Genomic DNA, 21,760 nt, shown 5'->3' on the forward strand with positions numbered 1-21,760 from the left:
ATCCACCCTTACGAGACCGTATTCAGTGTAAAATGTGCCAAAAGTGAAGAAGGAGAAGTTCTACTTTGTAACAAAGTGCTGGCAAGTCGTATGTCACAAGTCTAAAGGTGTGTAGTTTTTACTGCAAATATAACTGTCTTCTCATTTTCAGACTAAGAATAAAAAGTAAACCGTTTGAAAATTAAAATGACAGAAACATAGTAAGAGATCTCATATCATCTTTAAATGTTTTATTACCATTCTTCAGCTTTCATAAAATACACAGGTTTCAACATCTTTTGTATTAAAATGTCTTTAAAAAGCCCAGTTCACACAACTTGTAATATCACATATTTTTCCATTTTTATGTAGTTAGTCTTTCAACAATGTTCTTGGTTACTCTGCTTAATCCGACGACTTTGGCTGAGGACACTGACCATCCCAAATTAAAATTAAAATGCTGAAAGGCTCTACATCCTATAAATACATTTAATTCATTGTATTTTATCAGGGTAGCAGCAGGAGTTTGAGAAGTGGACATCGCAAAACCTTGGCAGATACCAAACAACATGGGAGGACAGAGGACTTGGGGATGAGTGAGAAAATAAGTTGTTTTGTATTTGAGTGTAGAATAAAATCAGCATTCACGTACACCAGGGTTCCTGCATGATCTGCGAGCAGTAAAACATCCATAAAATAGAGCATTATAAAGGTTTGAGCATAATTGCAGTTTGCATTGAGATCATTCATCATCATTAGAGTTCTTTTTAAAAACAAGACATTTTGATTGGTTTGGTGATTGACAAACGCTCACCAGTCTCTTTCATGAGGTTGTCTGTATGGTATGCCTACAAGACTAAAAACATCCTTCTCTGTCGGTGTAGCAAATGGTGTGCCAGTACACACCTTCAAGTTACCTTGACGCACCACATCTTTATTCAACGAGTGCTCCGATAAGCTCATTCCTTTTGTCTTCGCCAGCGCTCTCATTGAGCGGTTAAAGTGTGCCGATCCGGTGAAATACATGAGAGCACAGGCAAACTCATTGTAGGGCACTACGATGACGTCCAGCCTGCGGTGCCGCTGTCCAGGTCCTGGCAAACGGCAGACACCCATGTATTTCTTCTGCTCACCATTTTCCTCATGGCTCACCAGGTCGTCTGTCAAAAACCCTGAGAAATAAACCATTGGGATTTTTTTTAAGTTTCTCTTCAGGAAAACCATAGTAAGAATGAGACCTGCTAAAGAAGAGGGAGCTTACCACTGTCATGGAGATTCTGTAACAATTTACTGAACACCCCTTTGTGGGACTTGCCATCAGGATGAGAAACAAGTACGTCAACATCTCCACATGAGGCCTTTCCCCGACGATAGGAGCCACATGCCATCGCCACCAGGCCTGGGTCTACGGCCTGGGCAGCTTCTTTTAGCTACAAAGACACCCACCCAAAAAAAGATAAGAAACACAGGCTATCCTCTATCCTCTAGCAATGGAGCTTTTCTTTTTAAAACATTTGACTTCTCCATCATAGAAAAGCAGTGTTTATGTTCTCTTGTCTTTATGGTGCCACGGGCAAACAAGTAAGCTTTTACTTGTTTCCAGTCAAATCCTGGGAGGTAAGCTGCTTGCTAAGCATCACATACTTACTTTGACAAGCTTGAGGGAGTACACATGCTTTAGTCATCTATCTAATGTGCAATTTCTATCTGGCAGCTTTGAAGGAAAAAGAAAATTCAGGTAATACAATATGAAAACAACTAGTGTTGTACTCAGCATTTTGGAGTGAACAGGTATCTGGCTAACTTAAGATGTAGCTACTTTTTTTTTGTTTTAAGAGTTAGTTTTCCCCTTTGGGATACTCCACTTTGAGAGACCACAGTCTGGTTTCACCATTATCAAGCAGTCAAGGAAAGTTGACACATCCGTTTTCCTTCTACAAGCCTTCTGCTTCCATATTACTGAGGGTTAAAACAGGGGACTCTTTTTCAGAGATATCTACTTTCATGTGCTTGAATAAACATATTGAAGTGTTAATGCAAACATATTTCAGTCGTCATCACAGTGTGTGAGGCATGTAGGTATAGGCAAAAATGAAAATGCATTACCACTTTCTCTATGGCTCCGGCTTCTTCTCTGGGCATGCGGTCTAAAAAGTCATCGTAGTGCTTAAGTCCTATTTTCTGAGTGTTACTCAGGTGGGCTTTTGTACGGATGTCCTCCAATGTGCGAAAGCCCTAAAAGACAAATACCATTTTTAAGAAATCTTAAAAAAAACAGTATAATGTAGATTAGACCTTTGCTCCTGTGTCCCTCTTGCCTTAGTTATCAACCTAATCGAGATGAAATTGTATAGCCCACATCTTTAAGGGACATTTTAACCTCAAAACGCTCCCAATAAGACCATAAAGGCCTGACAAATTTATTAGTCAGGTTACAATCCAGAATTTAAACTGGACTATATTTATTTTGTATTATCTGACAATTTAGTTAGTTTAAGAGTGTATCCTTGTCACACTATTGAAGTGCAAACTTCACATTAAATTCAAGAATATGCCTTTGGTATTTTTTATTCAGGGATGTGTCTGTGTCTTACCTGTTGGTACCACAGCTGTGCAGTCTTAGTTCCTGCACCCCAGATGTTAGTAAAAAGCTCCAATACTGGCACTGCCTCCCCGAGGTGGTCGAGCTTCCGCAGGTGACCACTCTCCATGATCTCGTCAATTTTGTCGGCCATGCGTTTACCAATTCCTGGGATCTGACAAGCCTCCTAAACCAAATAATAAAAAAAAAAAGTTAAGATTGAAAAAGGATCCCTGTATTGTTTAAACTATATATATATATATATATATATATATATATATATATATATATATATATATATATATATATATATATATAAATATATAAATATATATATATATATATATATATATATAAATATATATATATATATAAATATATATATATATATATATATATATATATATATATATATATATATATATATATATATATATATATATATATATATATATATAAATATATATATATATATATATATATAGATATATATATATATATATATATATATATATATATATAAATATATATATATATATATATATATATATAGATATATATATATATATATATATATATAGTTTAAACAATACAGGGATCCTTTTTCAATCTTATATATATATATATATATATATATATATATATATATATATATATATATATATATATATATATATATATATGCAGTACTACAAACAATGTGATGTTAAAAGCTTCTGCATTAGGTCACCTGATATGATGTAATAGGCTTGTGGTAACTCTTCAGTGCGTTGACAGCCTTGGAATAGCCCAGCGCGCGCCACCTGTCCCCCTGGTTTGTGTAGGCCTTGGCCAGAACTTCTAGTTTGTCTGTGATGGGTTTGTTGAAGTTATTCATTTTAGATTGAGAGGACTGGGCACAGACCCACTTCCCTGAGACCACCTTCTGAGCAGTGGAGTCTGGACTGGGGTCTATGCTGGGGCCAGGAGTTTCCTCTTTGGGGTGCTGGCCAGTGATGAGAGCTTCGAGGTCCCTTTGTGAGACACCGTCTTCTTCACCTCGCATTTCCTCTTTAGTGTCTGGAACTGTCTGAGAGTAGAATGTAATGTTAAACTATAAAACACAAAGACTGTTGTTTTTATGTGTTGAAGATCAAGCTTTAGTCCCCCATTGTAAAAACGTATTACTGACTGAAAGCCCGCAATACCTGTACACGTTACTTTAAAACCTACCATGTCTGTAGTCTTCTCTTGCTTGGTCTGATCCAACATTGGCTCTGCAATAGTTCCGTCAGCGGGCTTCACATTCAGCTGCTCTTCTTTAATAGTTTCAGATTCTCTAAGTGGCGAGGAAATCAAAAGATGTTATAAAACTGATGACTTATCAAATTTTCTTACATATATTTGTTGTCTCCATGTTTTTGTCTTTTCACTTTTGTAAATACTTTAAGTTGAAGTGGTAAATGTGATAATACACATTCACTGTGGCTTCCTTCTCTACAGAGTATTAAAAAGCACAAGACTGTGTGTTTGATAAACCAGAATCATCATGAGTTACATGGACAAGTTCGAATTCTGAAACAGTACTATTAGGTCATTAACCTCTTGGGTAAAAGAAGGCTGTAGTCGTCGACATCCAGAAGTTGTTTCTCGCTGATGCACAAGCTCAACCAAATGCATTTCACTAGTTTGACTCCAGGGGGCATACAATCCACTTTTAGTAAGCGCAGTGCTCTGTCCCTGTTCATGTTATCATCCACAACAACATGAGTCACACTGGCACACAGTGAAATCTCTGTCTGTCCTCCATTCTGCTGAATTTGTCTTTGAAAGATCTGGCATCGAGCATTTCCTATTCCAGCAGGCAAGAGGAACACTGTGACACCATCAAAAGTGTTCCCTGGGACAGAAGGGAAGAACGTGTTACAATGAGAAAATATGTTAAATATTCTGGTATTTCTCACTCACACACACCAACAACCTGTGGTATCAAATTCTTCATGTTTCTTCTTTACTGGGGGTGCATCCTTTCCTTGTAAAACTCGAGCTCGCTTGACTTTGGGAAAGGCTTTCATAATCCCGTGACGATGCTCCATATTGTTTCATAAACAGGGCGCCAGTGGCCTGTGACAGAGCAGAATTATTTAGTTAAATATAACGTTGTAAAAGCTTGTGATAATTTTAATTGGTTTAAGTCGTAGTTTTCAAAAGTTACCATTTGATCAATATTGAGCGATATTACACTGTAAAAATGTCTTGCATTCGAAATGTCAACAATTAAGAGCATGCGACTATTATCTCTAGAAGATGAACTCAAGTATCAACAGTTAAAGGCTCGTACTCAGTGCAGGTATACAGCTCGCTGACAGAGCAGTGTATCTGAAATATTGCAGTAACTTGTTAGCGTTAGCTAACTTCCCTTAGCCTGTGCTAACGTGTGTAACAGCAAACAGTCAGTATTTTGACATTATTAAGATTATGTATTCGATTAACTCGATCAATTCGATAGTTGTGTGTTGCTCTTACCCCAGTTCAGATGAAACCATACAAACAGGAACCGAACGTTGAATTAAACGTTTTACTTCCGGGTCATTTGGGTTTAAAAGTAGTAAAGATGTGTCTAAAATATACCCCACAATCTACATATTAAAATACACATTATAAATTGCAGTTATTGTAGTAACATTTACAATTGAATTGTTTTATTTATTCTATAAATGTTTTCTATATATTTTGTGTGTTAACCTCGGTTGCTGTGGTTACGGTTTGAGTCCGGAAGTGGCCCTGTGCAACACAAACATTTTCAGAAACATGTCTGTGCAGAGCTGGGCTGATATCCTAAGATCATCGAAGAAAACAGCGTTAATACACGATGGTGAGTAGCTTCCGAACAAGAACAGCAAGTTATTAAAATAACTTTAGAAACATTTTCAGTCTTTATATTGTCGTTTTACCTGACGTTAGTAATGTTCATTCACTCAGACCGCTAGCTTTACAGCTAACATTAATCTCACGAGGCAACAAGCAGGTGGCACAACTACACATCCTAAGCTAACGTAAATAATCGGCAAAACATACTATAAAATACTTCTTGATAATGTGTCAACAGCTTGTCGCGAGTGTAATACACTATCTGAAAAGGTTGCAACCTAAAAAAGAGGTAAGTTAACCCCCAATGTGACTCGCTGCTCTTTTGGTGTCTTCACAGAATACTTAAGCATCTCATTTAAGTATCAATCTAATTGAGATCTCTCTAATCAACGCATTGGCTCAACTTGCCTGAAACAACCCTTTATCCATCCTTGCTGGTTTCCATTTACAGCAATTCGCTCCAACAGTTTTCATTTGACCAAAACTGCATTGATATTGTAGTTTGATCAATGAAAGACATATTTAATTTACTATACTTACTATAATAAGAAGGGGCCACATGTATGTTAATAGTAATACATGTGCAATTACAAGATAGTATGCTATTGTTGGTTTTGTTTGTGTGAAAAACTCTTTTCAAATTTCACATCCAGATAAAAGGAAGATCCACTTCCTCTTCACAGATGGAAAAGAAATGACAGAGGAATATGACTTAAAAACAGATGAGCTCCTTGGTAAGTAACAGGTATTGAGTGTCACACAGCCATGTGTAGTTGCTGGTGTTCTGACTAGAAATTTGTTTTGTACTTTTCAGTACGAAAGTGGCGTCAGAAAAGCACACTTGGAGCTCAGGGCCAATGGCAGATAGAAGTCGGGGAGCCACTTGCAAGCCCTGTCACTTCTTTGGATTCGGAGATGATCAAGGAGAACTGCTCCAATGTGGGTTTTCTTTTATGGTTTCTATGACTTTAGCAGTGCAGTTGATTAATTAATGAATTTTCTAATGGGCATCTTTGTTTGTTTTAGTTCACTTGAGAGAAAACACTAGTTAATGTCAGGTATGTTAAATGGATTTGAATGTTTCTTGTCTCCACAGCCTGTGTTCTTGCGTAAAGACACAAAGACCAGCTTTCAGTGGAGAGTTCGCAACCTTCCCTACCCCAAAGATGTCTTTAGTGTTTTGGTTGAGCCATCTGACAGAAGTATCATCATAAAAACCTCAAACAAAAAGTAAATATGTATGAAAACACTGGGGTTTCATTTCCATCTTTTCATTCCTGTTGCACACAAACTTGTTGCATGTAATCCTTTTATCCTCCCTATAGATGGCACTGTTTACAATACATTTGTCTATACTGTCATGTGATAACCCTATGACACTCTTTCCATGTCCTCCCAGGTATTATAAGAAGTTCAGTATTACTGATTTAGATCGCAGTCAGCTGCCATTGGACAACTCTGCCCTCAGCCTTACTCATGCCAACAACACTTTAATTGTCAGCGTAAGTCTTACACAACATTGAAAAATAAATTGATCTATATCACCAATATTATGTTGCCCAATGCTGTAATATAAAGACCCAAGCATTATAGGTATATTCTTAGGTTTGTGTTCAAACCTAAAATGTTGAGTGCAGGGACCCAAACAGTATGACCTCAGCAATCCAAATAGTTTCACAAATATCTGGGGAAAAAAAAGATATTAAAGCAGTTAATGCAAATTATGAGGATTAGATACAGAGGTTTAGTTTTTTTTAATTTAATTTTATACTCAAGCTATACGTCTCTGAACCTGTCACTCAGTCCTAATACTTTTAATGCCAACAACAATTGCTCTGTTTGTGATAATTTATTTATATACTGCATGCTCTTTTTTTAACAGGATTACCATGAGGGATTTGCAGGAGGGAGACAGGGAGAATGTTGAAGTAATTATTTTTCTTCTCTCTTCTCTCTCAGTACAAGAAACCCAAAGAGATCTTAACCCTTGAACAGGAGCTACTGAAGGAACTGAAGAAACTGAAAGGGACCGGCGAAGGGGATGTTGACTGCAAAACTCAGTGAATTCAGACTGTGGGAGCAAGAGGATAATACTGCGTTGTATTTAAACAGTGCCTTTTCAATGGTTTAAAGCATCTAATTTACATTTGTCTTGCCATTTATATTTGATACAGACTTATTCAGTGAAATGTATTGATATAATATAAGAACATGAGTGTTTTCCCAAATGATTTCTTTATAATAGGATAAATATGTCCTCATCCACATAAAAAAAGTTGAATTGTATCACAACAGTATTTTGCTTCTTGTTACCAAACCTACTGGGGAGCAATTTTGATGGGGGTCACATAACCTACCACACTCCTTTCATTGATGTCCTTGTAAAACACTCAAAACGCACAATGCCTCATCCCTGTTCGTTCCAGGGTCACTGCTACGAGCACATCCCATTTGTGTTAACTGAATACCCTCATGTTCCTTGCATGTAGCAGGCCACCCTGAAAGCCATTACTGAAACTCTGGTCAGCGAGCAAGCTAGTGTTACTGTTTTCCTTTACAACAAAAGGGCATTCTGACTCTGTGGTCTCCTGCTAAAACTACATGCACACAAGTTAAAAAATATGTGCAACAGTCCCAGGGACATGTTCCAATAGGACTTTATATTATTGTCTGACAAGGACAAATACTGTGTTACGATTGGATTTTTTTTCAATATAGGACATGTACAGAAAAACAAGATGTGTACAGATCAATGCTTCAAACAGGAATTTCTGTCTAGTTGTTTGCCAAGTTCAGTTAGACAAACGCTGTTTAGTCAGAAATTCTGAGACCGTGGATTTAAAAAAACATTTCTGTTTAAAAGAGACAATGGCCTGTAAATATAGCTTGTTTTAACCTTGTGACTCCTTGTATTTTTTACTACTTGTCCAAACCCAGAGAGCAAGTGTAAAAAGCAGAGACAAAACCACAGGTCTCTGTCACTATGTGCTTTGTCTTCCTCCAGATGGAAAGAACAGAAATACAAGAAAACATTTTTGAACCCAGCCTGTCCTGACTCCTGTTGTTTTGTAAATTCTTGTGAGGGATTTGTTTTGTTTTGTTAAACTTTTGACAAATGCATTCATGCGTACTTGAAAAGGAACTGGATTAATACTACTTCAATATATCTTGTAAGAAGTAGGCCGACAGCCTGTTCTGTCCTAATTTTACCAAGCACTCATTCTGAAGTCTTAACATTTGTTATTTAATTAATTTGTAGCCCAAAATCACAAATTTGTCTTCAAGGGGTTTACAATTTGTGCGCAGACGACATCCTCTGTCCCAGGACAGTAGTTTAATGCTTTACAGTCTGCTGTGCGAAGCTGGAGCTGCTGTCAAAACAAAAACCTGTGGCAGCAAACATCAACTCACAAATTGGACATCCAGCTCATGCACTGTGAGAGCAGCCGAGTCCCTCTGTTCAGGGTCTTCTTCCTCCCCTGTCGTTTGGCCTCTGATGGTCATGCTCAACTGCTTCTGGGAAGAGGGTTTCTTTTCTGCCTCCCTTTCATTCCCGAATGCCTCTTCCCAGCCATTCCCCCTCTTTCAGCCGATGCCACATTTTGCCACACAGGCCCCGATGCTTTTTCTGCAACCCTTCAACTCCCTCTCCGCAAACCTCCCCCCTCCAACCCTTTACCCCTCCCTGTGTGACTGGCTTCTTTTTGATAACTGACCCCTCCTCGTGTTATTATTCGAACCCACTATTGTATAACATGCCCTTTTATATGAGGTTTCACAAAGGGCCCATTTGATCAGAGGGTTACGGTGTGCGATCGTGAGAAATGCAACTACATGGTGGTAACCTTTGTTTGGGCCAAAATGGTGGGCTGACCTCATCGCTTTTAATGCATAGTTCAGGCCATTCAGGCCCAAGTCTCACTTGCTGAGCACATTGAATTCAGCAGCCTGTCACAGATATTGCCCCTCAGTTATCTGGGTCTCCAGCTTGGAGAAGAAAAAAAACAACAGTTTTGGGGGGCAACCAACAATGTATGCTAGGTCTCCGTCCCAAAACAACCACACAAGAAAAGCCGTGCAGCTTGTGAACTGATTCTTTAGTGGTTTTAATATACACTCTACAATAAATATTTCCATCATTCATTTACATTTTTACAGTAAAAATATATTCATATATGTAGAAAAAAAAACAGGTTACAAATTCTCCAGAATGGCCTCCTAAAGGCAGGACAGCATGTCAACTGAGACTCAGATGCTGCAACCACAAGAAAATCCACAGATAGCTGCCGTTTCTAGCTTCAATGTACTCATTTCTATTTTAAACATTCTTTGTTGCTGAGTTGGCTAACTTCTAATCAGAGGCTTTCATTCATGATAATGATTGATTATTCATGATAATATCGTTGAGCTCTTTTGTGCTTAAACCCCCCCAAATTTCACCAGTAAAAATATGTCCTACAATTTGTCTGAATTGGAAATAACTAGCAGATTAGATAATCAATGGTTACATACAATCCAGTACAAAGAATTACACAAAATCCACAAAATGAGGCAAATCGTGTATGGGCACTTGACTGTAAAAGTTAATTTCTCTGAGAGCACTCGCTTCCCCTTGTAGTGGTTCTTCTGTGCCTGTTCGTCAACAGTTCTCCCTCAGTGGTTTCAGTGCTCAGCGGCCCCCCGAGCGCTGCTGATGGGAATGTTTAGTCCGCTTGCTCAAAGGGTGCGTGGGGACACGGAGAGGAAGGACATCAAACGGTCTTCTCTCGCTCAGCAAGTGCCCCCTGGGTAGACGCTTCATGAAGTGGGCCTCCCTCTGGTGCTGCTTAGTCTTGGAGGCCTTCCTCGGGCGGCCCTTGCGTGTGAAAGCCATGTACCAGCCCTCGTACTTGGCGTTCTGCAGCGCTGTGTAGTTGTTTTCCAGAACAATCTCGGTAAAGATGCAGTCTTTGCCTCGACCTTTCCGCTGGGAAAGAGAAAGAGAGGGGGAGAAGTTGAGGTATGTTGGGCGATTTCCAGGAAGCGGAAACATCGTCTATATTTCCAGACAGTCAAATACCCTTTGAAACTTTGAGTGGGCGGCTCAGAGAAATAAAAAAAAAGTCTAATTTGTTCTGGCTTCGATTGTGTCTAAATAATGTGTCATTAAAAACTGTTATCTGGACTAACATTTCCAAGAAATCAACACACTTCAAGATGTTGCTGTAGTCATATGCAGCCACAAAACTATGAATTTCACATTACCTTGCCGATCAGCTTCCCCTTTTTGTTCATGCATATGTAGTATCCCGTCTTCACCCCTTTAATGCGAACGCGACTTCCAAAGGAGTCCGTCTCCACCTCCAGTTTAGCTGCGCAGACAAAACGGATCACAAATAATGAGATGACACAGTTCTGACACGGTGCAGGCCTGTAGATTATGATGTTACAGTGTGTGAAACAAATACATTCATAATCTATGGTGGAGACTGTAATAAACTGCAATTACATCATGTCATCATTAAATGTCATTAAATAGTTTTTCATGAGCAGTGACCCAGAATCATGAAGATGACTTATAAATTCTCTTTTAACCGTCTTATGGCCTTTAACAAAGCTTGCAAGCCTTCCAAAATAGCGCCAAATGATAGTGATTTTGCGCGGCACGACTGTTGTTGAATGTCTGAAAATGCTGTGCAGCTCCGACTGGGGATAAAGGAGAGTGAGAATACTGCGGTCAGGGACACAGCCACAAGCACAGAGCAGCGGTCAGATTTGGGCCGGTTACAAGAGTGACACCCACTTAAGATGTGTAGCCAATGTGTGCATGACCAACTCTCTTTCTCTGTGTGTGTGTGTGTGTGTGTGTGTGTGTGTGTGTGTGTGTGGAGGCAGAGAAATTAAAAAGACAAAAGAGCACACAGGAGAGGCAAAGGAGAGGAAAAGGTATAAAGTGAAGATGCTGACTTCAGCGCTCCTTATAAATTGAGTCATACATTGAGTTGTAAAGCAATGAAAATTCCTCATAAAATGCGTCTCCAAAAAGCAAGCATTGAGAAGGGGATGGATGGTGGTGGTGGCTGTGGTGGAAAGATGGCTCAGCACACCAAAATCCTTTGGTGACAGGATTTTTGCTCTCTTTGAGTTTAAGACAGTTTTTCCCTGCTAGCAAAGACTATCCCACTGAAGTCCATCATAACAGGTGTCAAGGACTTTCTAATACACTCTCTCTCACACACACACACACACACACACACACACACACACACACACACACACACACACACACACACACACACACACACACACACAACGAAATAAATCATCTCCATAAGGCCATAAAGGATGGCAACACTGATGCCACTACTGATGTTTACAATTGCTATAAGTATTTCTTCTGGCTCAAACATTTTCCTGCAGGCTGCCAAAAACATTTTTATTTTTTTTAAAATTTCTTTTACTGCTTTTCAACACCGCCCCACGCGCCAATGGATTTAAACAATTCCTGTTTTCTCAACGTGAACACGTTTCCTATTTTATGGCTTGCCCGAGGTCGAAAAGCATTGAAATGTTAGAAAGGATGACCTTAAGCTGTCATCGGTTTGGACTGATCTGGCAATAACACACTGGGGCTTTATGGGTTTAATATTCTTCATCATTTCAAAGACAGTAAAACATGATCTTTCTAACTAGATTAACACATGCGGACTTTTGCACCGCTATTCATAACAAAACCACACTTTCATATTCAATCATACGCAAACCTCACCTGGCTAAGTTTGCTAGGATATTTAGCCGACATCAAAAACACTTTTATTCTCGCAATATTTTGAATATTTCCATCAATTAACGGTTCTGATATATTGCGACTGGCTGGTATTTAAAAAGACACTGACATGCGTCCTTTGTGTTATTATGACAGCGTTCTTGGCTCGTTGGAAACCTTCCACCATGCGCCCCCAGCTGTCCCGACAGCGTCTTACCGTGCACGGCTCCGTCGTCCCCGTTGGCGTTGACCCGCTTGTTGGCCAGGACCTGGACGTGCTTCCCGCTGGTGCGGCTGTACAGCTGGTAGGTCCGCGTCAGCCTGCGGCTCGTGCGGTCCGACAGCCGGCTCTGCTCGGTGACATGGTGCTTGAAATTAGGGGGGGACTGCACAGTGTTCTGTCGGACAATAGAAAACACATGTCACGAAATATGGAATTGCTGTTTGATGTCGCAGGTTTTTTACTTTACAACCCAGGAAAGCCTGAAGAAAAGTCAACTGTTAGTCAAAGTGCCAAGGCCCAGGACCACAGTTCATTATGCCGGTCATTACTTATAAATAATGCATCCTGCTTTCTCTTCTTTCATTTAATTGTACAAGTTGGCCTACGTATCTTTTTGAAGATGCTTTCATGGTCCCTCGCGAATGACAATTCCCTCTCATAGGTTGTTTTTTTTGTGTGTTTTTAAAAATTATTTTTTTTACCACCGATGATCTTTCACCCCTTCTTGACTTTTTTTTCTCATTTCAGCCGTTCTCCATCCACATGTGTTTTAACAATTACTTTTTAGACTGGAGCTTACCTCTTTTCAAGATGTTTGAATGGTTGCCAATTGCCATAGCACTCATAATAAAATGTTGTCATTGTTATTGCAGCCCATTGCAGATATATGACGCTGAACTATGAGGCGCTGAGCACGGCGTCTGCATACCTGTTAAGTTTTACCTACTTAATTATAGAACTTTACGCATCATTGATGTTTTTTATTGGAGTGAAGAGTTACCTGTGCGTAAAAGCAAAGCGCCGTGAACTGAAGTAACCTTAGAGAAAAGAAGAGAAAAGAATTAGAACATCTAACCTGTTGCTCAAATTCAATGAGATATACAGGCAATTTCATCTTGACACCTCTTTACTTACAGATAGCCTAACCTCGATGTTCTCAGCCTCATCTTGTAATAGTTCAAATATTGCTTCATGAATACTCCACTGATTCGGTGCTGGAAGCTCTCGGAAATAAAGTTCCTCCTGGTGGGAATTTCAGCTGACTTTTATCCCCCTCTCGTGACATATGGACGGTGATAGATAGCCGGGACAATTAAGAGATCCAAAACTGTCAGAGTCCCACGCAGATACGGGATCCACGCGACTGAAACAGTAAAAAAAAAAAAAAGAAAAAAAAAAGTCCAGGATATCTAAAAGGGCTGCGGTGCCAATCCAAACTGAAAGTCCGGTGTCGCTGTCACCAAACCAGCTCCATCTAAACTCTCGGTGTCAGACACTCGCCCAGTGTTCAGTGTTGGAGCTCTTGCTTCTTGTTTGAAGTCGAAAAAAAAAAGCCTCCCTGGCAATCAAAGCCAGAGCAGTGGTGAGTATTTGTAGTTTTACGCACGGATTATTTTCGGATCAACGGTCAGATGAGCGCTGTGAAAGTGATTGAATAATTAAATAATGATACATAAATAAAAAGTTGAATGAATCCCACGTGGACCAACGCGGCTTTATTGGTCTTCTGTATAGTTAGAGCAATGATGCCACCGCCGTCGCTCCATAAGATACACAGATAGTAAAACTCCAACGTCAACCTTCCTCCCACACGTGTGTTGCTTGTGGTCGCCTCCAGTGCTCATACTGCATCTGTCTCCCTCGACATTTAAATACTTTAACTTGCGGGAAAGTCAATAACCTCGGCGAGAGCAGGCGGAGCGTTCGAGCTGGAGCCAATTTGAAACTGAATACTTATTAAACACTTTGTCTCCACCTATTTGCTCCCAAATCCACAAACACGAAATCCATCAATGAGTTGAATGTATAATTAAACACGATGAGAATATGAAATACAATCTGTCACGAAGAGAGGAATTTATTACACACAAAAACATCAGCATGTCTGCCAAAATGGTTTTAACGAAGCATTCATTCACACTCACGTTAACCCAATTCATGCTGTATTTTCATCCATGTTAAATTCTCAGGTTTGCTCAAAGCAGAATTGTCCACATGGAAACATTCCCTGGCTTGTACTTAAGAAAATCTACAGTTACATTAACTTATTCCCTGACTGCAGGTTAGAGGTTGTTTGGTGGTCCCTCAGGACAGACCGTGATGTACTTTTTCATCCTACATATGTAAGTAATATGTATTCCATGTGAACACATGACACAGAATGGTTTTCACATAACATCTAAGGCCTTTGCCTTGGATACAAATGCTCTCTCGCTCACAATCACTCTTCCATAACTTTTCACAAACCTGGTTTGATTTTCAAAAGGGTGTCCAAGGCCTGGTCTGCTACTTTTACAGTACGGCTTCATGCACTCCATCATGCGATTATATCGTAATTATTCTTTGTGACAACAAAGTAATACATTACAGCGACAGGGCTTCCTTCAAGGAGACATGACTGCTACACACTCGTCTGATAGGGAAGAATGGGGGCGGTTTTCAGTAACATAATCTAAACTAGATCGATCATGCGCAGGTCTTTTTTCAATCAAAACCAAGAAGAAAATGATTGTGAAAGAAAAGATTTTGAAGCAGCTTTTTCCCCTCTCTGAATTAAGACTATACTCAAACTCTCATAGTTTATACAATGGACTAAAAATTGAACAACTTACTCCACCTATGTTACATTTATTCTACAATTAATCTTTCTACCTGGTTTTGTAAAACAAATATGTAATACACCAAATTTAACTTCAGTGATGAAAAGGATTGAAATGGGAAATAAATACATTGAACACCAATCTCCACTTCACTGTCCCGTGTGCTGGTGAAATAAACATTTTGGGTTTCATTCACAAATTGTGTGAGATTGTAAATGCCAAAGCTGAACACAAACACTTTAGCATCTGCTACATGCACGATTTAAATCAGAATAGAGGTCATTATCGACAGTATATATAGATAATTGTTTTAATGTGCCAAAACCAATTTTGGACCCTGTGAGTGTTCACAAATGCAGGCCCATGTTGTATATGAACACGATGGGAAACTTCTGCTCTGTTCACACAGCACAGCTGTACAAGAGTAAAGTAGGCTTTATTATATATATAATCATGTGAATTTGGTCAATGTCTCAGCCGTAAATCAGTCATTTCAGCCAATGCAGGGGATTTAGGGGGTGAAAATGGACCTGCCTTATTAGTTCCAGTGGGACATTGTAACAAGTGATTTTGCCACCTGGAACAATTCAGCTCTTTGTTCTTTCATATTTTGACCCCTGTGAAGCAATGATCACACATCCTAAATCTGAAATCCACATGCATGACAATTAAAGAGATTGAGTTTTATGAAGACCACACAATGACTCATCAAAAGTGCTTGTTTGACTGTCTAAACCCACAGATTAGTTCTGTCATGAGTCATTTAAAGACAATTTGATGATTAGGAAGAGGAAACCTGGAGAGATGGTGGGGTTTTGCCTGTTGGTGTAACCTTTTATCAGTCTGCTCTACATAACGCAAACTTATATTTACTTGTATTCTCTGAAGCATGATCCAGCGACAGGATTTATAAAAAACATATGCAGATCAATGGGTCGTTTCCATCCACCAAAAATATTCAATATGTCCACAATCCCTCTTTCAATAGCTGGCTGAGTTTCATCTGCCGGAAAGCATGGCACTATTTCATTGTATTATTGGTTTCATTCTCATTTAGCTACGTTTACTCTTGTAATGACCTCGGCTCAGCCGAGAGCAGACAATGACAGAAGTTCTGATCGCTATGAAAGCTGTTCATTTCCAACATTTTCAGTGATACTTTCTGAGAAGAATTTAAATATCTTGAAAATAAGATCTAGGATTTTATTGGAATTGCTATCAAATGTGTGATTATTAAAACATACATTATACTTTTTCAGTTCTTTTTTTTTTTGGACAAATTCTGCCTGCAAATCAACACAGTTTGTTAATTTAAGATTCTTTTGTTCTTCTCTAATTGTCAGATGAAGGAAAGAGGCGAGTTTCTAACAGAGGAAATAACTTTGTTGAAAAAGTGCCACTTGGACTGAAACATACGTTTTACATCTGGACCCTAACTGATTCTTACCTGACCTCTTTTCTGAAATAAATTGTTACAAACTGGCAAAATACGCACATTTGCTTTCGTGCTCCGAGTTAGATGAGAAGATTAATCCCATTCACTCAATATAAGTCTGCACTCATTGCCGGGCAACCTCACAGTAACTCCAGGAACTCACCACCCAGCCAAGAAATAGTTATAAACCAGAGTAAAACCACAACGTGTGGATTAAAGAAACAAGTTATAGCGTGTTAATCAGTGAGCTTTAGAGGAGGTTTTTTAACCTTCAGACAGAGCCAGACTAGCTGTTTCCAGCCTTAACGCTAAGCTAAGCTAACCAACGGCTGGCTGCTTCATATTTACTGGGCAGACAGCAGAGTCTTTTCATCTAACAAGGAGCAAATTAGTTTATGTCCTAAAATGTTGAACTATTTCTTTGATTACACATAACATCTTAGCTGGTTATTCTCACACACAGCCCTGCTTGAAAATAACTTGACTGAGAACATTTGGTCCAGTGCTGTGCATTCATTTGATATATTTATTTGATTTCACTACAATCTACAACAGCCATTTACAATTTAGAAACAATTCCGTCTCTGCAAACATAAATGGCGTTTGGTAAGGTGACCTGCCACACGGGTTAGGCTAAAGTTCTCCAGACTGTACATGAAAGGTTTCCTCTGAAACATGATCATTTTTTACTCTATTCTTTTTTTTCCTACCTAACCGGCTGCTGTCTCACTCCTGAGATTCTCTAGTGACCAAGTTTCTGGCGTCTTAATGAGTTTGAGAAGAGTTGACGCAGGTCCAAGTTTAGCCTCAGATCCCGACTCCTTTTGTCTTTTCCGTTAGTCTCTCAATGCTGCTTTTCACATTTGGATCACAGTTTGCTAACTAATACAAAGCCCTGCTATCAGCGAATGAGGCACAAAAACAGCAATCACTGAGAAAAAGAGGAACTTTTTGGCAAAGGCGCACATTGGTTATTCTTAGAGGAAGAGTGACTGAATGTCTGAAAAGGGCCCAGAGCAGACTACCATTCAGTGAGAGGTATTATTCCTCCGAGCTAATGTGAGGCATAAAAATACACACTCTTGCGTAAGGCAGAGCCAATGGAAAGGTAGACACCATAGAGGACGAGGGAAAAAAGTTGGAGCCAGTGAGGAAGACGGACAGAATATGAGAGTGAGTGAGAGTGGAAAGAAAGCGTGGGATGTTGCGATTCCCAGGGTCATCTGGTAGCAGTGTCCCTTACCGCCTAAACCGCAGTGACTTTTTAGAAGAAGAAACTCTTTAATCACCTGTTGTAATTATGCACTGCAGCTTTGGTGCAACAACGTGAACCACATAATGTGTCGGGAGCCACTTCACCACTCTTACCCCGAACTGGCTGGAGAGCGTGCTGACAGATGGTTCCCGGCGCAGGATGACATGCAGGATTAATGACGGGCTTCTAACAAAGTCTTTTTCATGATATGTCTTTTTTAATTCAGATGAACATGTACAATGGCAACTGAAAGGAGAATGTGCTAAGTTATCATTAATAGAGTATTACCGAGTTGTAATTAATTGCTTTAGTAATGTTAATTAATTATTTATAATATAATAATATATTTTTGGTTGCAAGTTGTGGCTGTGTTTGGTTCTCCTCCAGGTCTTGCTTTGTCTTTTTTGCACTTGAGTTTATTATGAACACTCCTCCAATGGAACTTTTGACCTCTGACCTTAATGTATTAACTATTTATTTGCATTTAAAACGGCAGACTTGGTTTATTTAAAACATATTACAACTTATAGCAGACTTATTCACTTTGGCTGTAGCCTTCTACGAAAATTGGAGCCTAAACCTGTTATTAATGATTAATAAACATTTATAACTGCAGACTTGATGGTTTGTTATAACATTGAATAATTGCTTTTTGATGGGTGGATAAATCTGTTAGCGGCTTGCAGGACTAACATTTGCTTTTTGGCCCCAGTACATACAGAAGCACGTTTGTAATACATCTACCGATGCCTTATAAATAGACAGCTGTACAAATGTCTCCACAGCTGGGACTGGTGGTGTGTAGTATAAACCTTATGTTTGATAAAAACCAAGATGATTTCATTTTTAGAGTCATTAACTTGACAGATACATTCATACAAAAGATTTCCTAAACCAGTTTGCACAGTATTAACTCCTGCAGCCTCAAACATTTCACTGGCACGACACCCTCTCGGTCTCTTCAGTGATATTCTCATGGCGTCATTATACGCTACTTGAAGTCTCTGTAGGCTTGCTTTTTTGTGATTTGTAACTAGACCTCAAGTGTGCAGTGGTGTACAATAAGTTTGCTTGTGCATACATCCTACGACATCGCCTATAGATGTCTTTATCTTCGCTCATCTGTTCTTAAATACACTGTCCAAGATATTTTACTGTATCACAGACACCGAGCTATTTATCAGACAGTTTGAAGTCAGGGAATTTAAGACTTTTGTCCTCCTGGCTTCTACAGATCAAGATAGTAGTCTTACTGGCATTGTATTTTAGATCATGTTCCACACCACAGACCGTACAGTAAGTACTGTAAGCGCACACAATTGTTTATTTGAAAGCTAAAACTAAGTAGTTGACATGAATTACAACTTATGAGGGGTGATTTATGAAAAAGCGATGATGATACAAGTTTTTTTTCCCATCATAACAGTAATGTGTACATGTTTTTGACTCAGTGAATCACAATTATTGTATGTAACATACTTGCATATGCATGACTGTCTGCAATATATTTCTAGGAAAACCAAAAGTACATTTAGTTATTATTCAATTGCAGGCAGTCACAAAAATGTTGCCTAACCTTTACCTTCTAAAGTCCTATTTTTTATTGTCATCTTAGAAATCTGACAGATGGAAAGCTTTAATTGTGCCATTAAAATGAGGTAATCAGTGAGGGGGGATGGGGGGGGGGACCTTTCAGTCACCCGGAGCAACACAGTCACACGGTGATGACGATCTGGTGAGTGTGCTGTGTGCATAAGTGTGTATGTGGTGGTGTCACAGTGCCCAGCGCCTTAGAAAATTGTTATGGTGAGAAAATTTGAAAAAGCGAATCATTGTTCTCGCCACTGAATGACGTTTGACTTACTTGAGTTTGAGTGTAGCAGAGAGTTTGAATGGCTTTTTAACTTGACGAAACGACTGTCTGGGAATGACCCCGGTGTGTAGAAGTGATTAAGGGGACCCAATTTTGCCATAACCCGAATGTGTTTGCATAACGACTTTGCGCGGTGTTCCTAGTGGTATTAAATAAAGCTCGCTCTTGAAGCTTTTAACAACTGTTGAGTGTAGCAGTTCTGTTTTTCTATTTCTCTTCAACAGCTTCATCATTCAGTGAGTCTTAAATTACTCATTTGCTCTCGTCAGAACAGATGAATATGAAAGCGATGAAGACAAAGGAGCCCACAGTGGCATCTCCTTCAATTCCCTGTGGAGAAGTGTGTGTGTGGCGTGGCGTGCTGGCAGTGAGCTAGAAAGCTGCAAAGTTGTCGTTGGCTCTGTTGAAGTGGTCTTCCTTCCCAACGATTTGGATGTTTCCCCCGTATTTCACCCCATAACCCCCCACCCCGAGTGGAGCGTGATTTACTGTCTTGTAAACACATAGGAAGTAGCATTGAAAATGGTTTAACAAAGTCAATAAAAGCAGACATCATTCCTGGTATCAGGGGTGCTGAGGGGGAGGAAGAGGAGGAGGTCTGGGGTGGCCGAGGGCAGGTATCCTCCCCTCCCTCTCTGGTTTCCCTCTCACTCTCCATCTCTCCATCTTCATCTTTCTCCTTGTCTGTCATCTGTGTCCTCTGTTCCTTCTCTACTGTTTCTTTGAATTTCTCTTTACCCCTGTTTTCATATCATCCCCTTTTCTCCTCTTCTACTCCCCCCCGTCTTTTTCTTTCTGCCTTTTTTTTATTTCATGTGTTGTGCAGTGGACAGCCAGAGCAATGGCTTTAACAGACCTACCTGCAGGGCTGCTCAAGGCGGCTCTTTCATCTGGGCTCTGGAGAAAGAAGCCCCCGGACCTGAAACAGCTGTGTAGACCTGGGAGTGAGAGGACCATGAAAAACGCAGAGAAGAAAGAAGGGAAATTCAATGGTCCTCTGGGAATCATACCTACCCATGCCTCTCTCTTACTCCTTTCCTCTTTCCATCCATACCTTTACTGTGCTCTCTTTTTCTTTATCTCTCTCTTGCTTGCTCATTATCATACAACATTTTCCCCTTTCTCTTTCTCTTAAGTTCTCTTGTAGTTACAACTTGTATCTATCAAACCTGAAATAACTCAGCTTTATGTTCAAATGCCTGTTAAACAACATCTCCTGCAACAGATTTCACACTGAGGAAGAAATCTTGGGCATCAATGAAGGTCAACAACTATGGGATTCAGGAAAATAAAGTCTACATGGTCTCATTATCACGTGACAAAAACTAAAAAAGAAGTGTAGATTTATTTCATGATTAATTAGTATCATCCTAAAATGTTTGGAATGACTGTGGCTTCATCTACAAAGTCAAACAAAGATGTCAAAGCTATCAGAGTTTGAGATATTAATCAACATCATGCACCATCAGTGTAGTGTATCAGTGTAAATCTTTAACTCAAAAGACATACAACAATGTGTATTAAAAAAAGAGAATCCATTACAAGTTGCCTGCATTTTCTGCTGCAAAATAAAATGGTAAAACAATAAAACAATGGTATCACTCATTAAACAATAAAAAAAATGCAAAATCTTGCGACTCTGCTGCTTTAGGACTTGTGTTTCTACAGTTAAGTGGTCTTACCTTGCACGGTAGCTAAATTATCGCAAGGTCCTCCCCGTGAATCACCTGTTTCTCGCATGATCACATATTGCATAAAAATCACGATTATTGTGTTCACTGACGCAGAGCACGGACCAATCAGCGTCCTGTAAGGGGCTCGAGGATAGGAGACTGTTTGCTCAAAACAACATCGGTGGCTCCCAAAGAGGATAGTTGCTGCAATAGCGTCAGTTAAATCTGAACTGGAGAGTATATCTTCATTTGAAGAAGACCACAGAATGGGGCTGAAGGCTTTTTCTTAGTAGGAAGGGTGTTTTAGCTCTGTTCCTAACTGGCTTTGGGAAGAGTTTGATTGACAGGTGATTCCTTCAATTACCTGCCCTACAAATATTTTAGGAAAGTGCCTGCCCTTTTCCCAAGAGTTTCCAATGAAGGCTTTTCAGATGGTTCTGGGTCAGGTTACCTGTATTCATTACTAACAGTTTAGTTCTAAGATGTCTATTGTGTCTGGCCAGAATTGCGAATAAACAGAGTATGCTACTATTACACTGCATATAA

At 39.5% G+C, this 21,760-nt stretch overlaps 3 protein-coding genes across 4 annotated transcripts; 1 reads left to right on the forward strand and 2 right to left on the reverse strand.

The window, feature by feature from the left end:
- Nucleotides 1-215: 215 nt before the first annotated feature.
- Nucleotides 216-5,091, reverse strand: LOC137793068 (DNA polymerase lambda-like). Its single transcript, XM_068589001.1, has 9 exons — nt 5,066-5,091; nt 4,521-4,663; nt 4,142-4,439; nt 3,773-3,878; nt 3,291-3,629; nt 2,574-2,747; nt 2,086-2,214; nt 1,241-1,409; nt 216-1,151 (listed from the first exon to the last, which is right to left on the reverse strand). Exons 2-9 carry the CDS (start codon nt 4,633-4,635, stop codon nt 790-792), a joined length of 1,692 nt encoding a protein of 563 aa, XP_068445102.1. The 5' UTR covers nt 4,636-4,663; nt 5,066-5,091; the 3' UTR covers nt 216-789.
- Nucleotides 5,092-5,315: 224 nt separating this feature from the next.
- LOC137793100 (protein DPCD-like) lies at nt 5,316-8,454 on the forward strand. 2 transcript variants are annotated; one of them, XM_068589064.1, is made up of 7 exons: nt 5,317-5,414; nt 5,649-5,699; nt 6,064-6,144; nt 6,225-6,349; nt 6,507-6,640; nt 6,810-6,912; nt 7,370-8,454. In XM_068589064.1, exons 3-7 carry the CDS (start codon nt 6,105-6,107, stop codon nt 7,472-7,474), a joined length of 507 nt encoding a protein of 168 aa, XP_068445165.1. In that variant the 5' UTR covers nt 5,317-5,414; nt 5,649-5,699; nt 6,064-6,104; the 3' UTR covers nt 7,475-8,454. The 2 variants fall into 2 exon arrangements, with proteins under 2 accessions (XP_068445164.1, XP_068445165.1); XM_068589063.1 differs by lacking the exon at nt 5,649-5,699 and having other exon boundaries at nt 5,316-5,414.
- A 1,625-nt stretch (nt 8,455-10,079) lies between these two features.
- LOC137793062 (fibroblast growth factor 8b-like) lies at nt 10,080-13,392 on the reverse strand. The gene is made up of 5 exons (XM_068588991.1): nt 13,294-13,392; nt 13,160-13,196; nt 12,373-12,553; nt 10,655-10,761; nt 10,080-10,376 (listed from the first exon to the last, which is right to left on the reverse strand). The coding sequence occupies exons 1-5, from the start codon at nt 13,350-13,352 to the stop codon at nt 10,080-10,082; spliced, it is 681 nt and encodes a 226-aa protein (XP_068445092.1). The 5' UTR covers nt 13,353-13,392.
- Nucleotides 13,393-21,760: the final 8,368 nt, after the last annotated feature.

This window comes from Clinocottus analis, unplaced genomic scaffold, assembly GCF_023055335.1.
Source record: "Clinocottus analis isolate CAN_PGR_092001 unplaced genomic scaffold, fCliAna1.0.p SCAF_22, whole genome shotgun sequence".
NCBI classification, from domain to species: Eukaryota; Metazoa; Chordata; class Actinopteri; order Perciformes; family Cottidae; genus Clinocottus; species Clinocottus analis.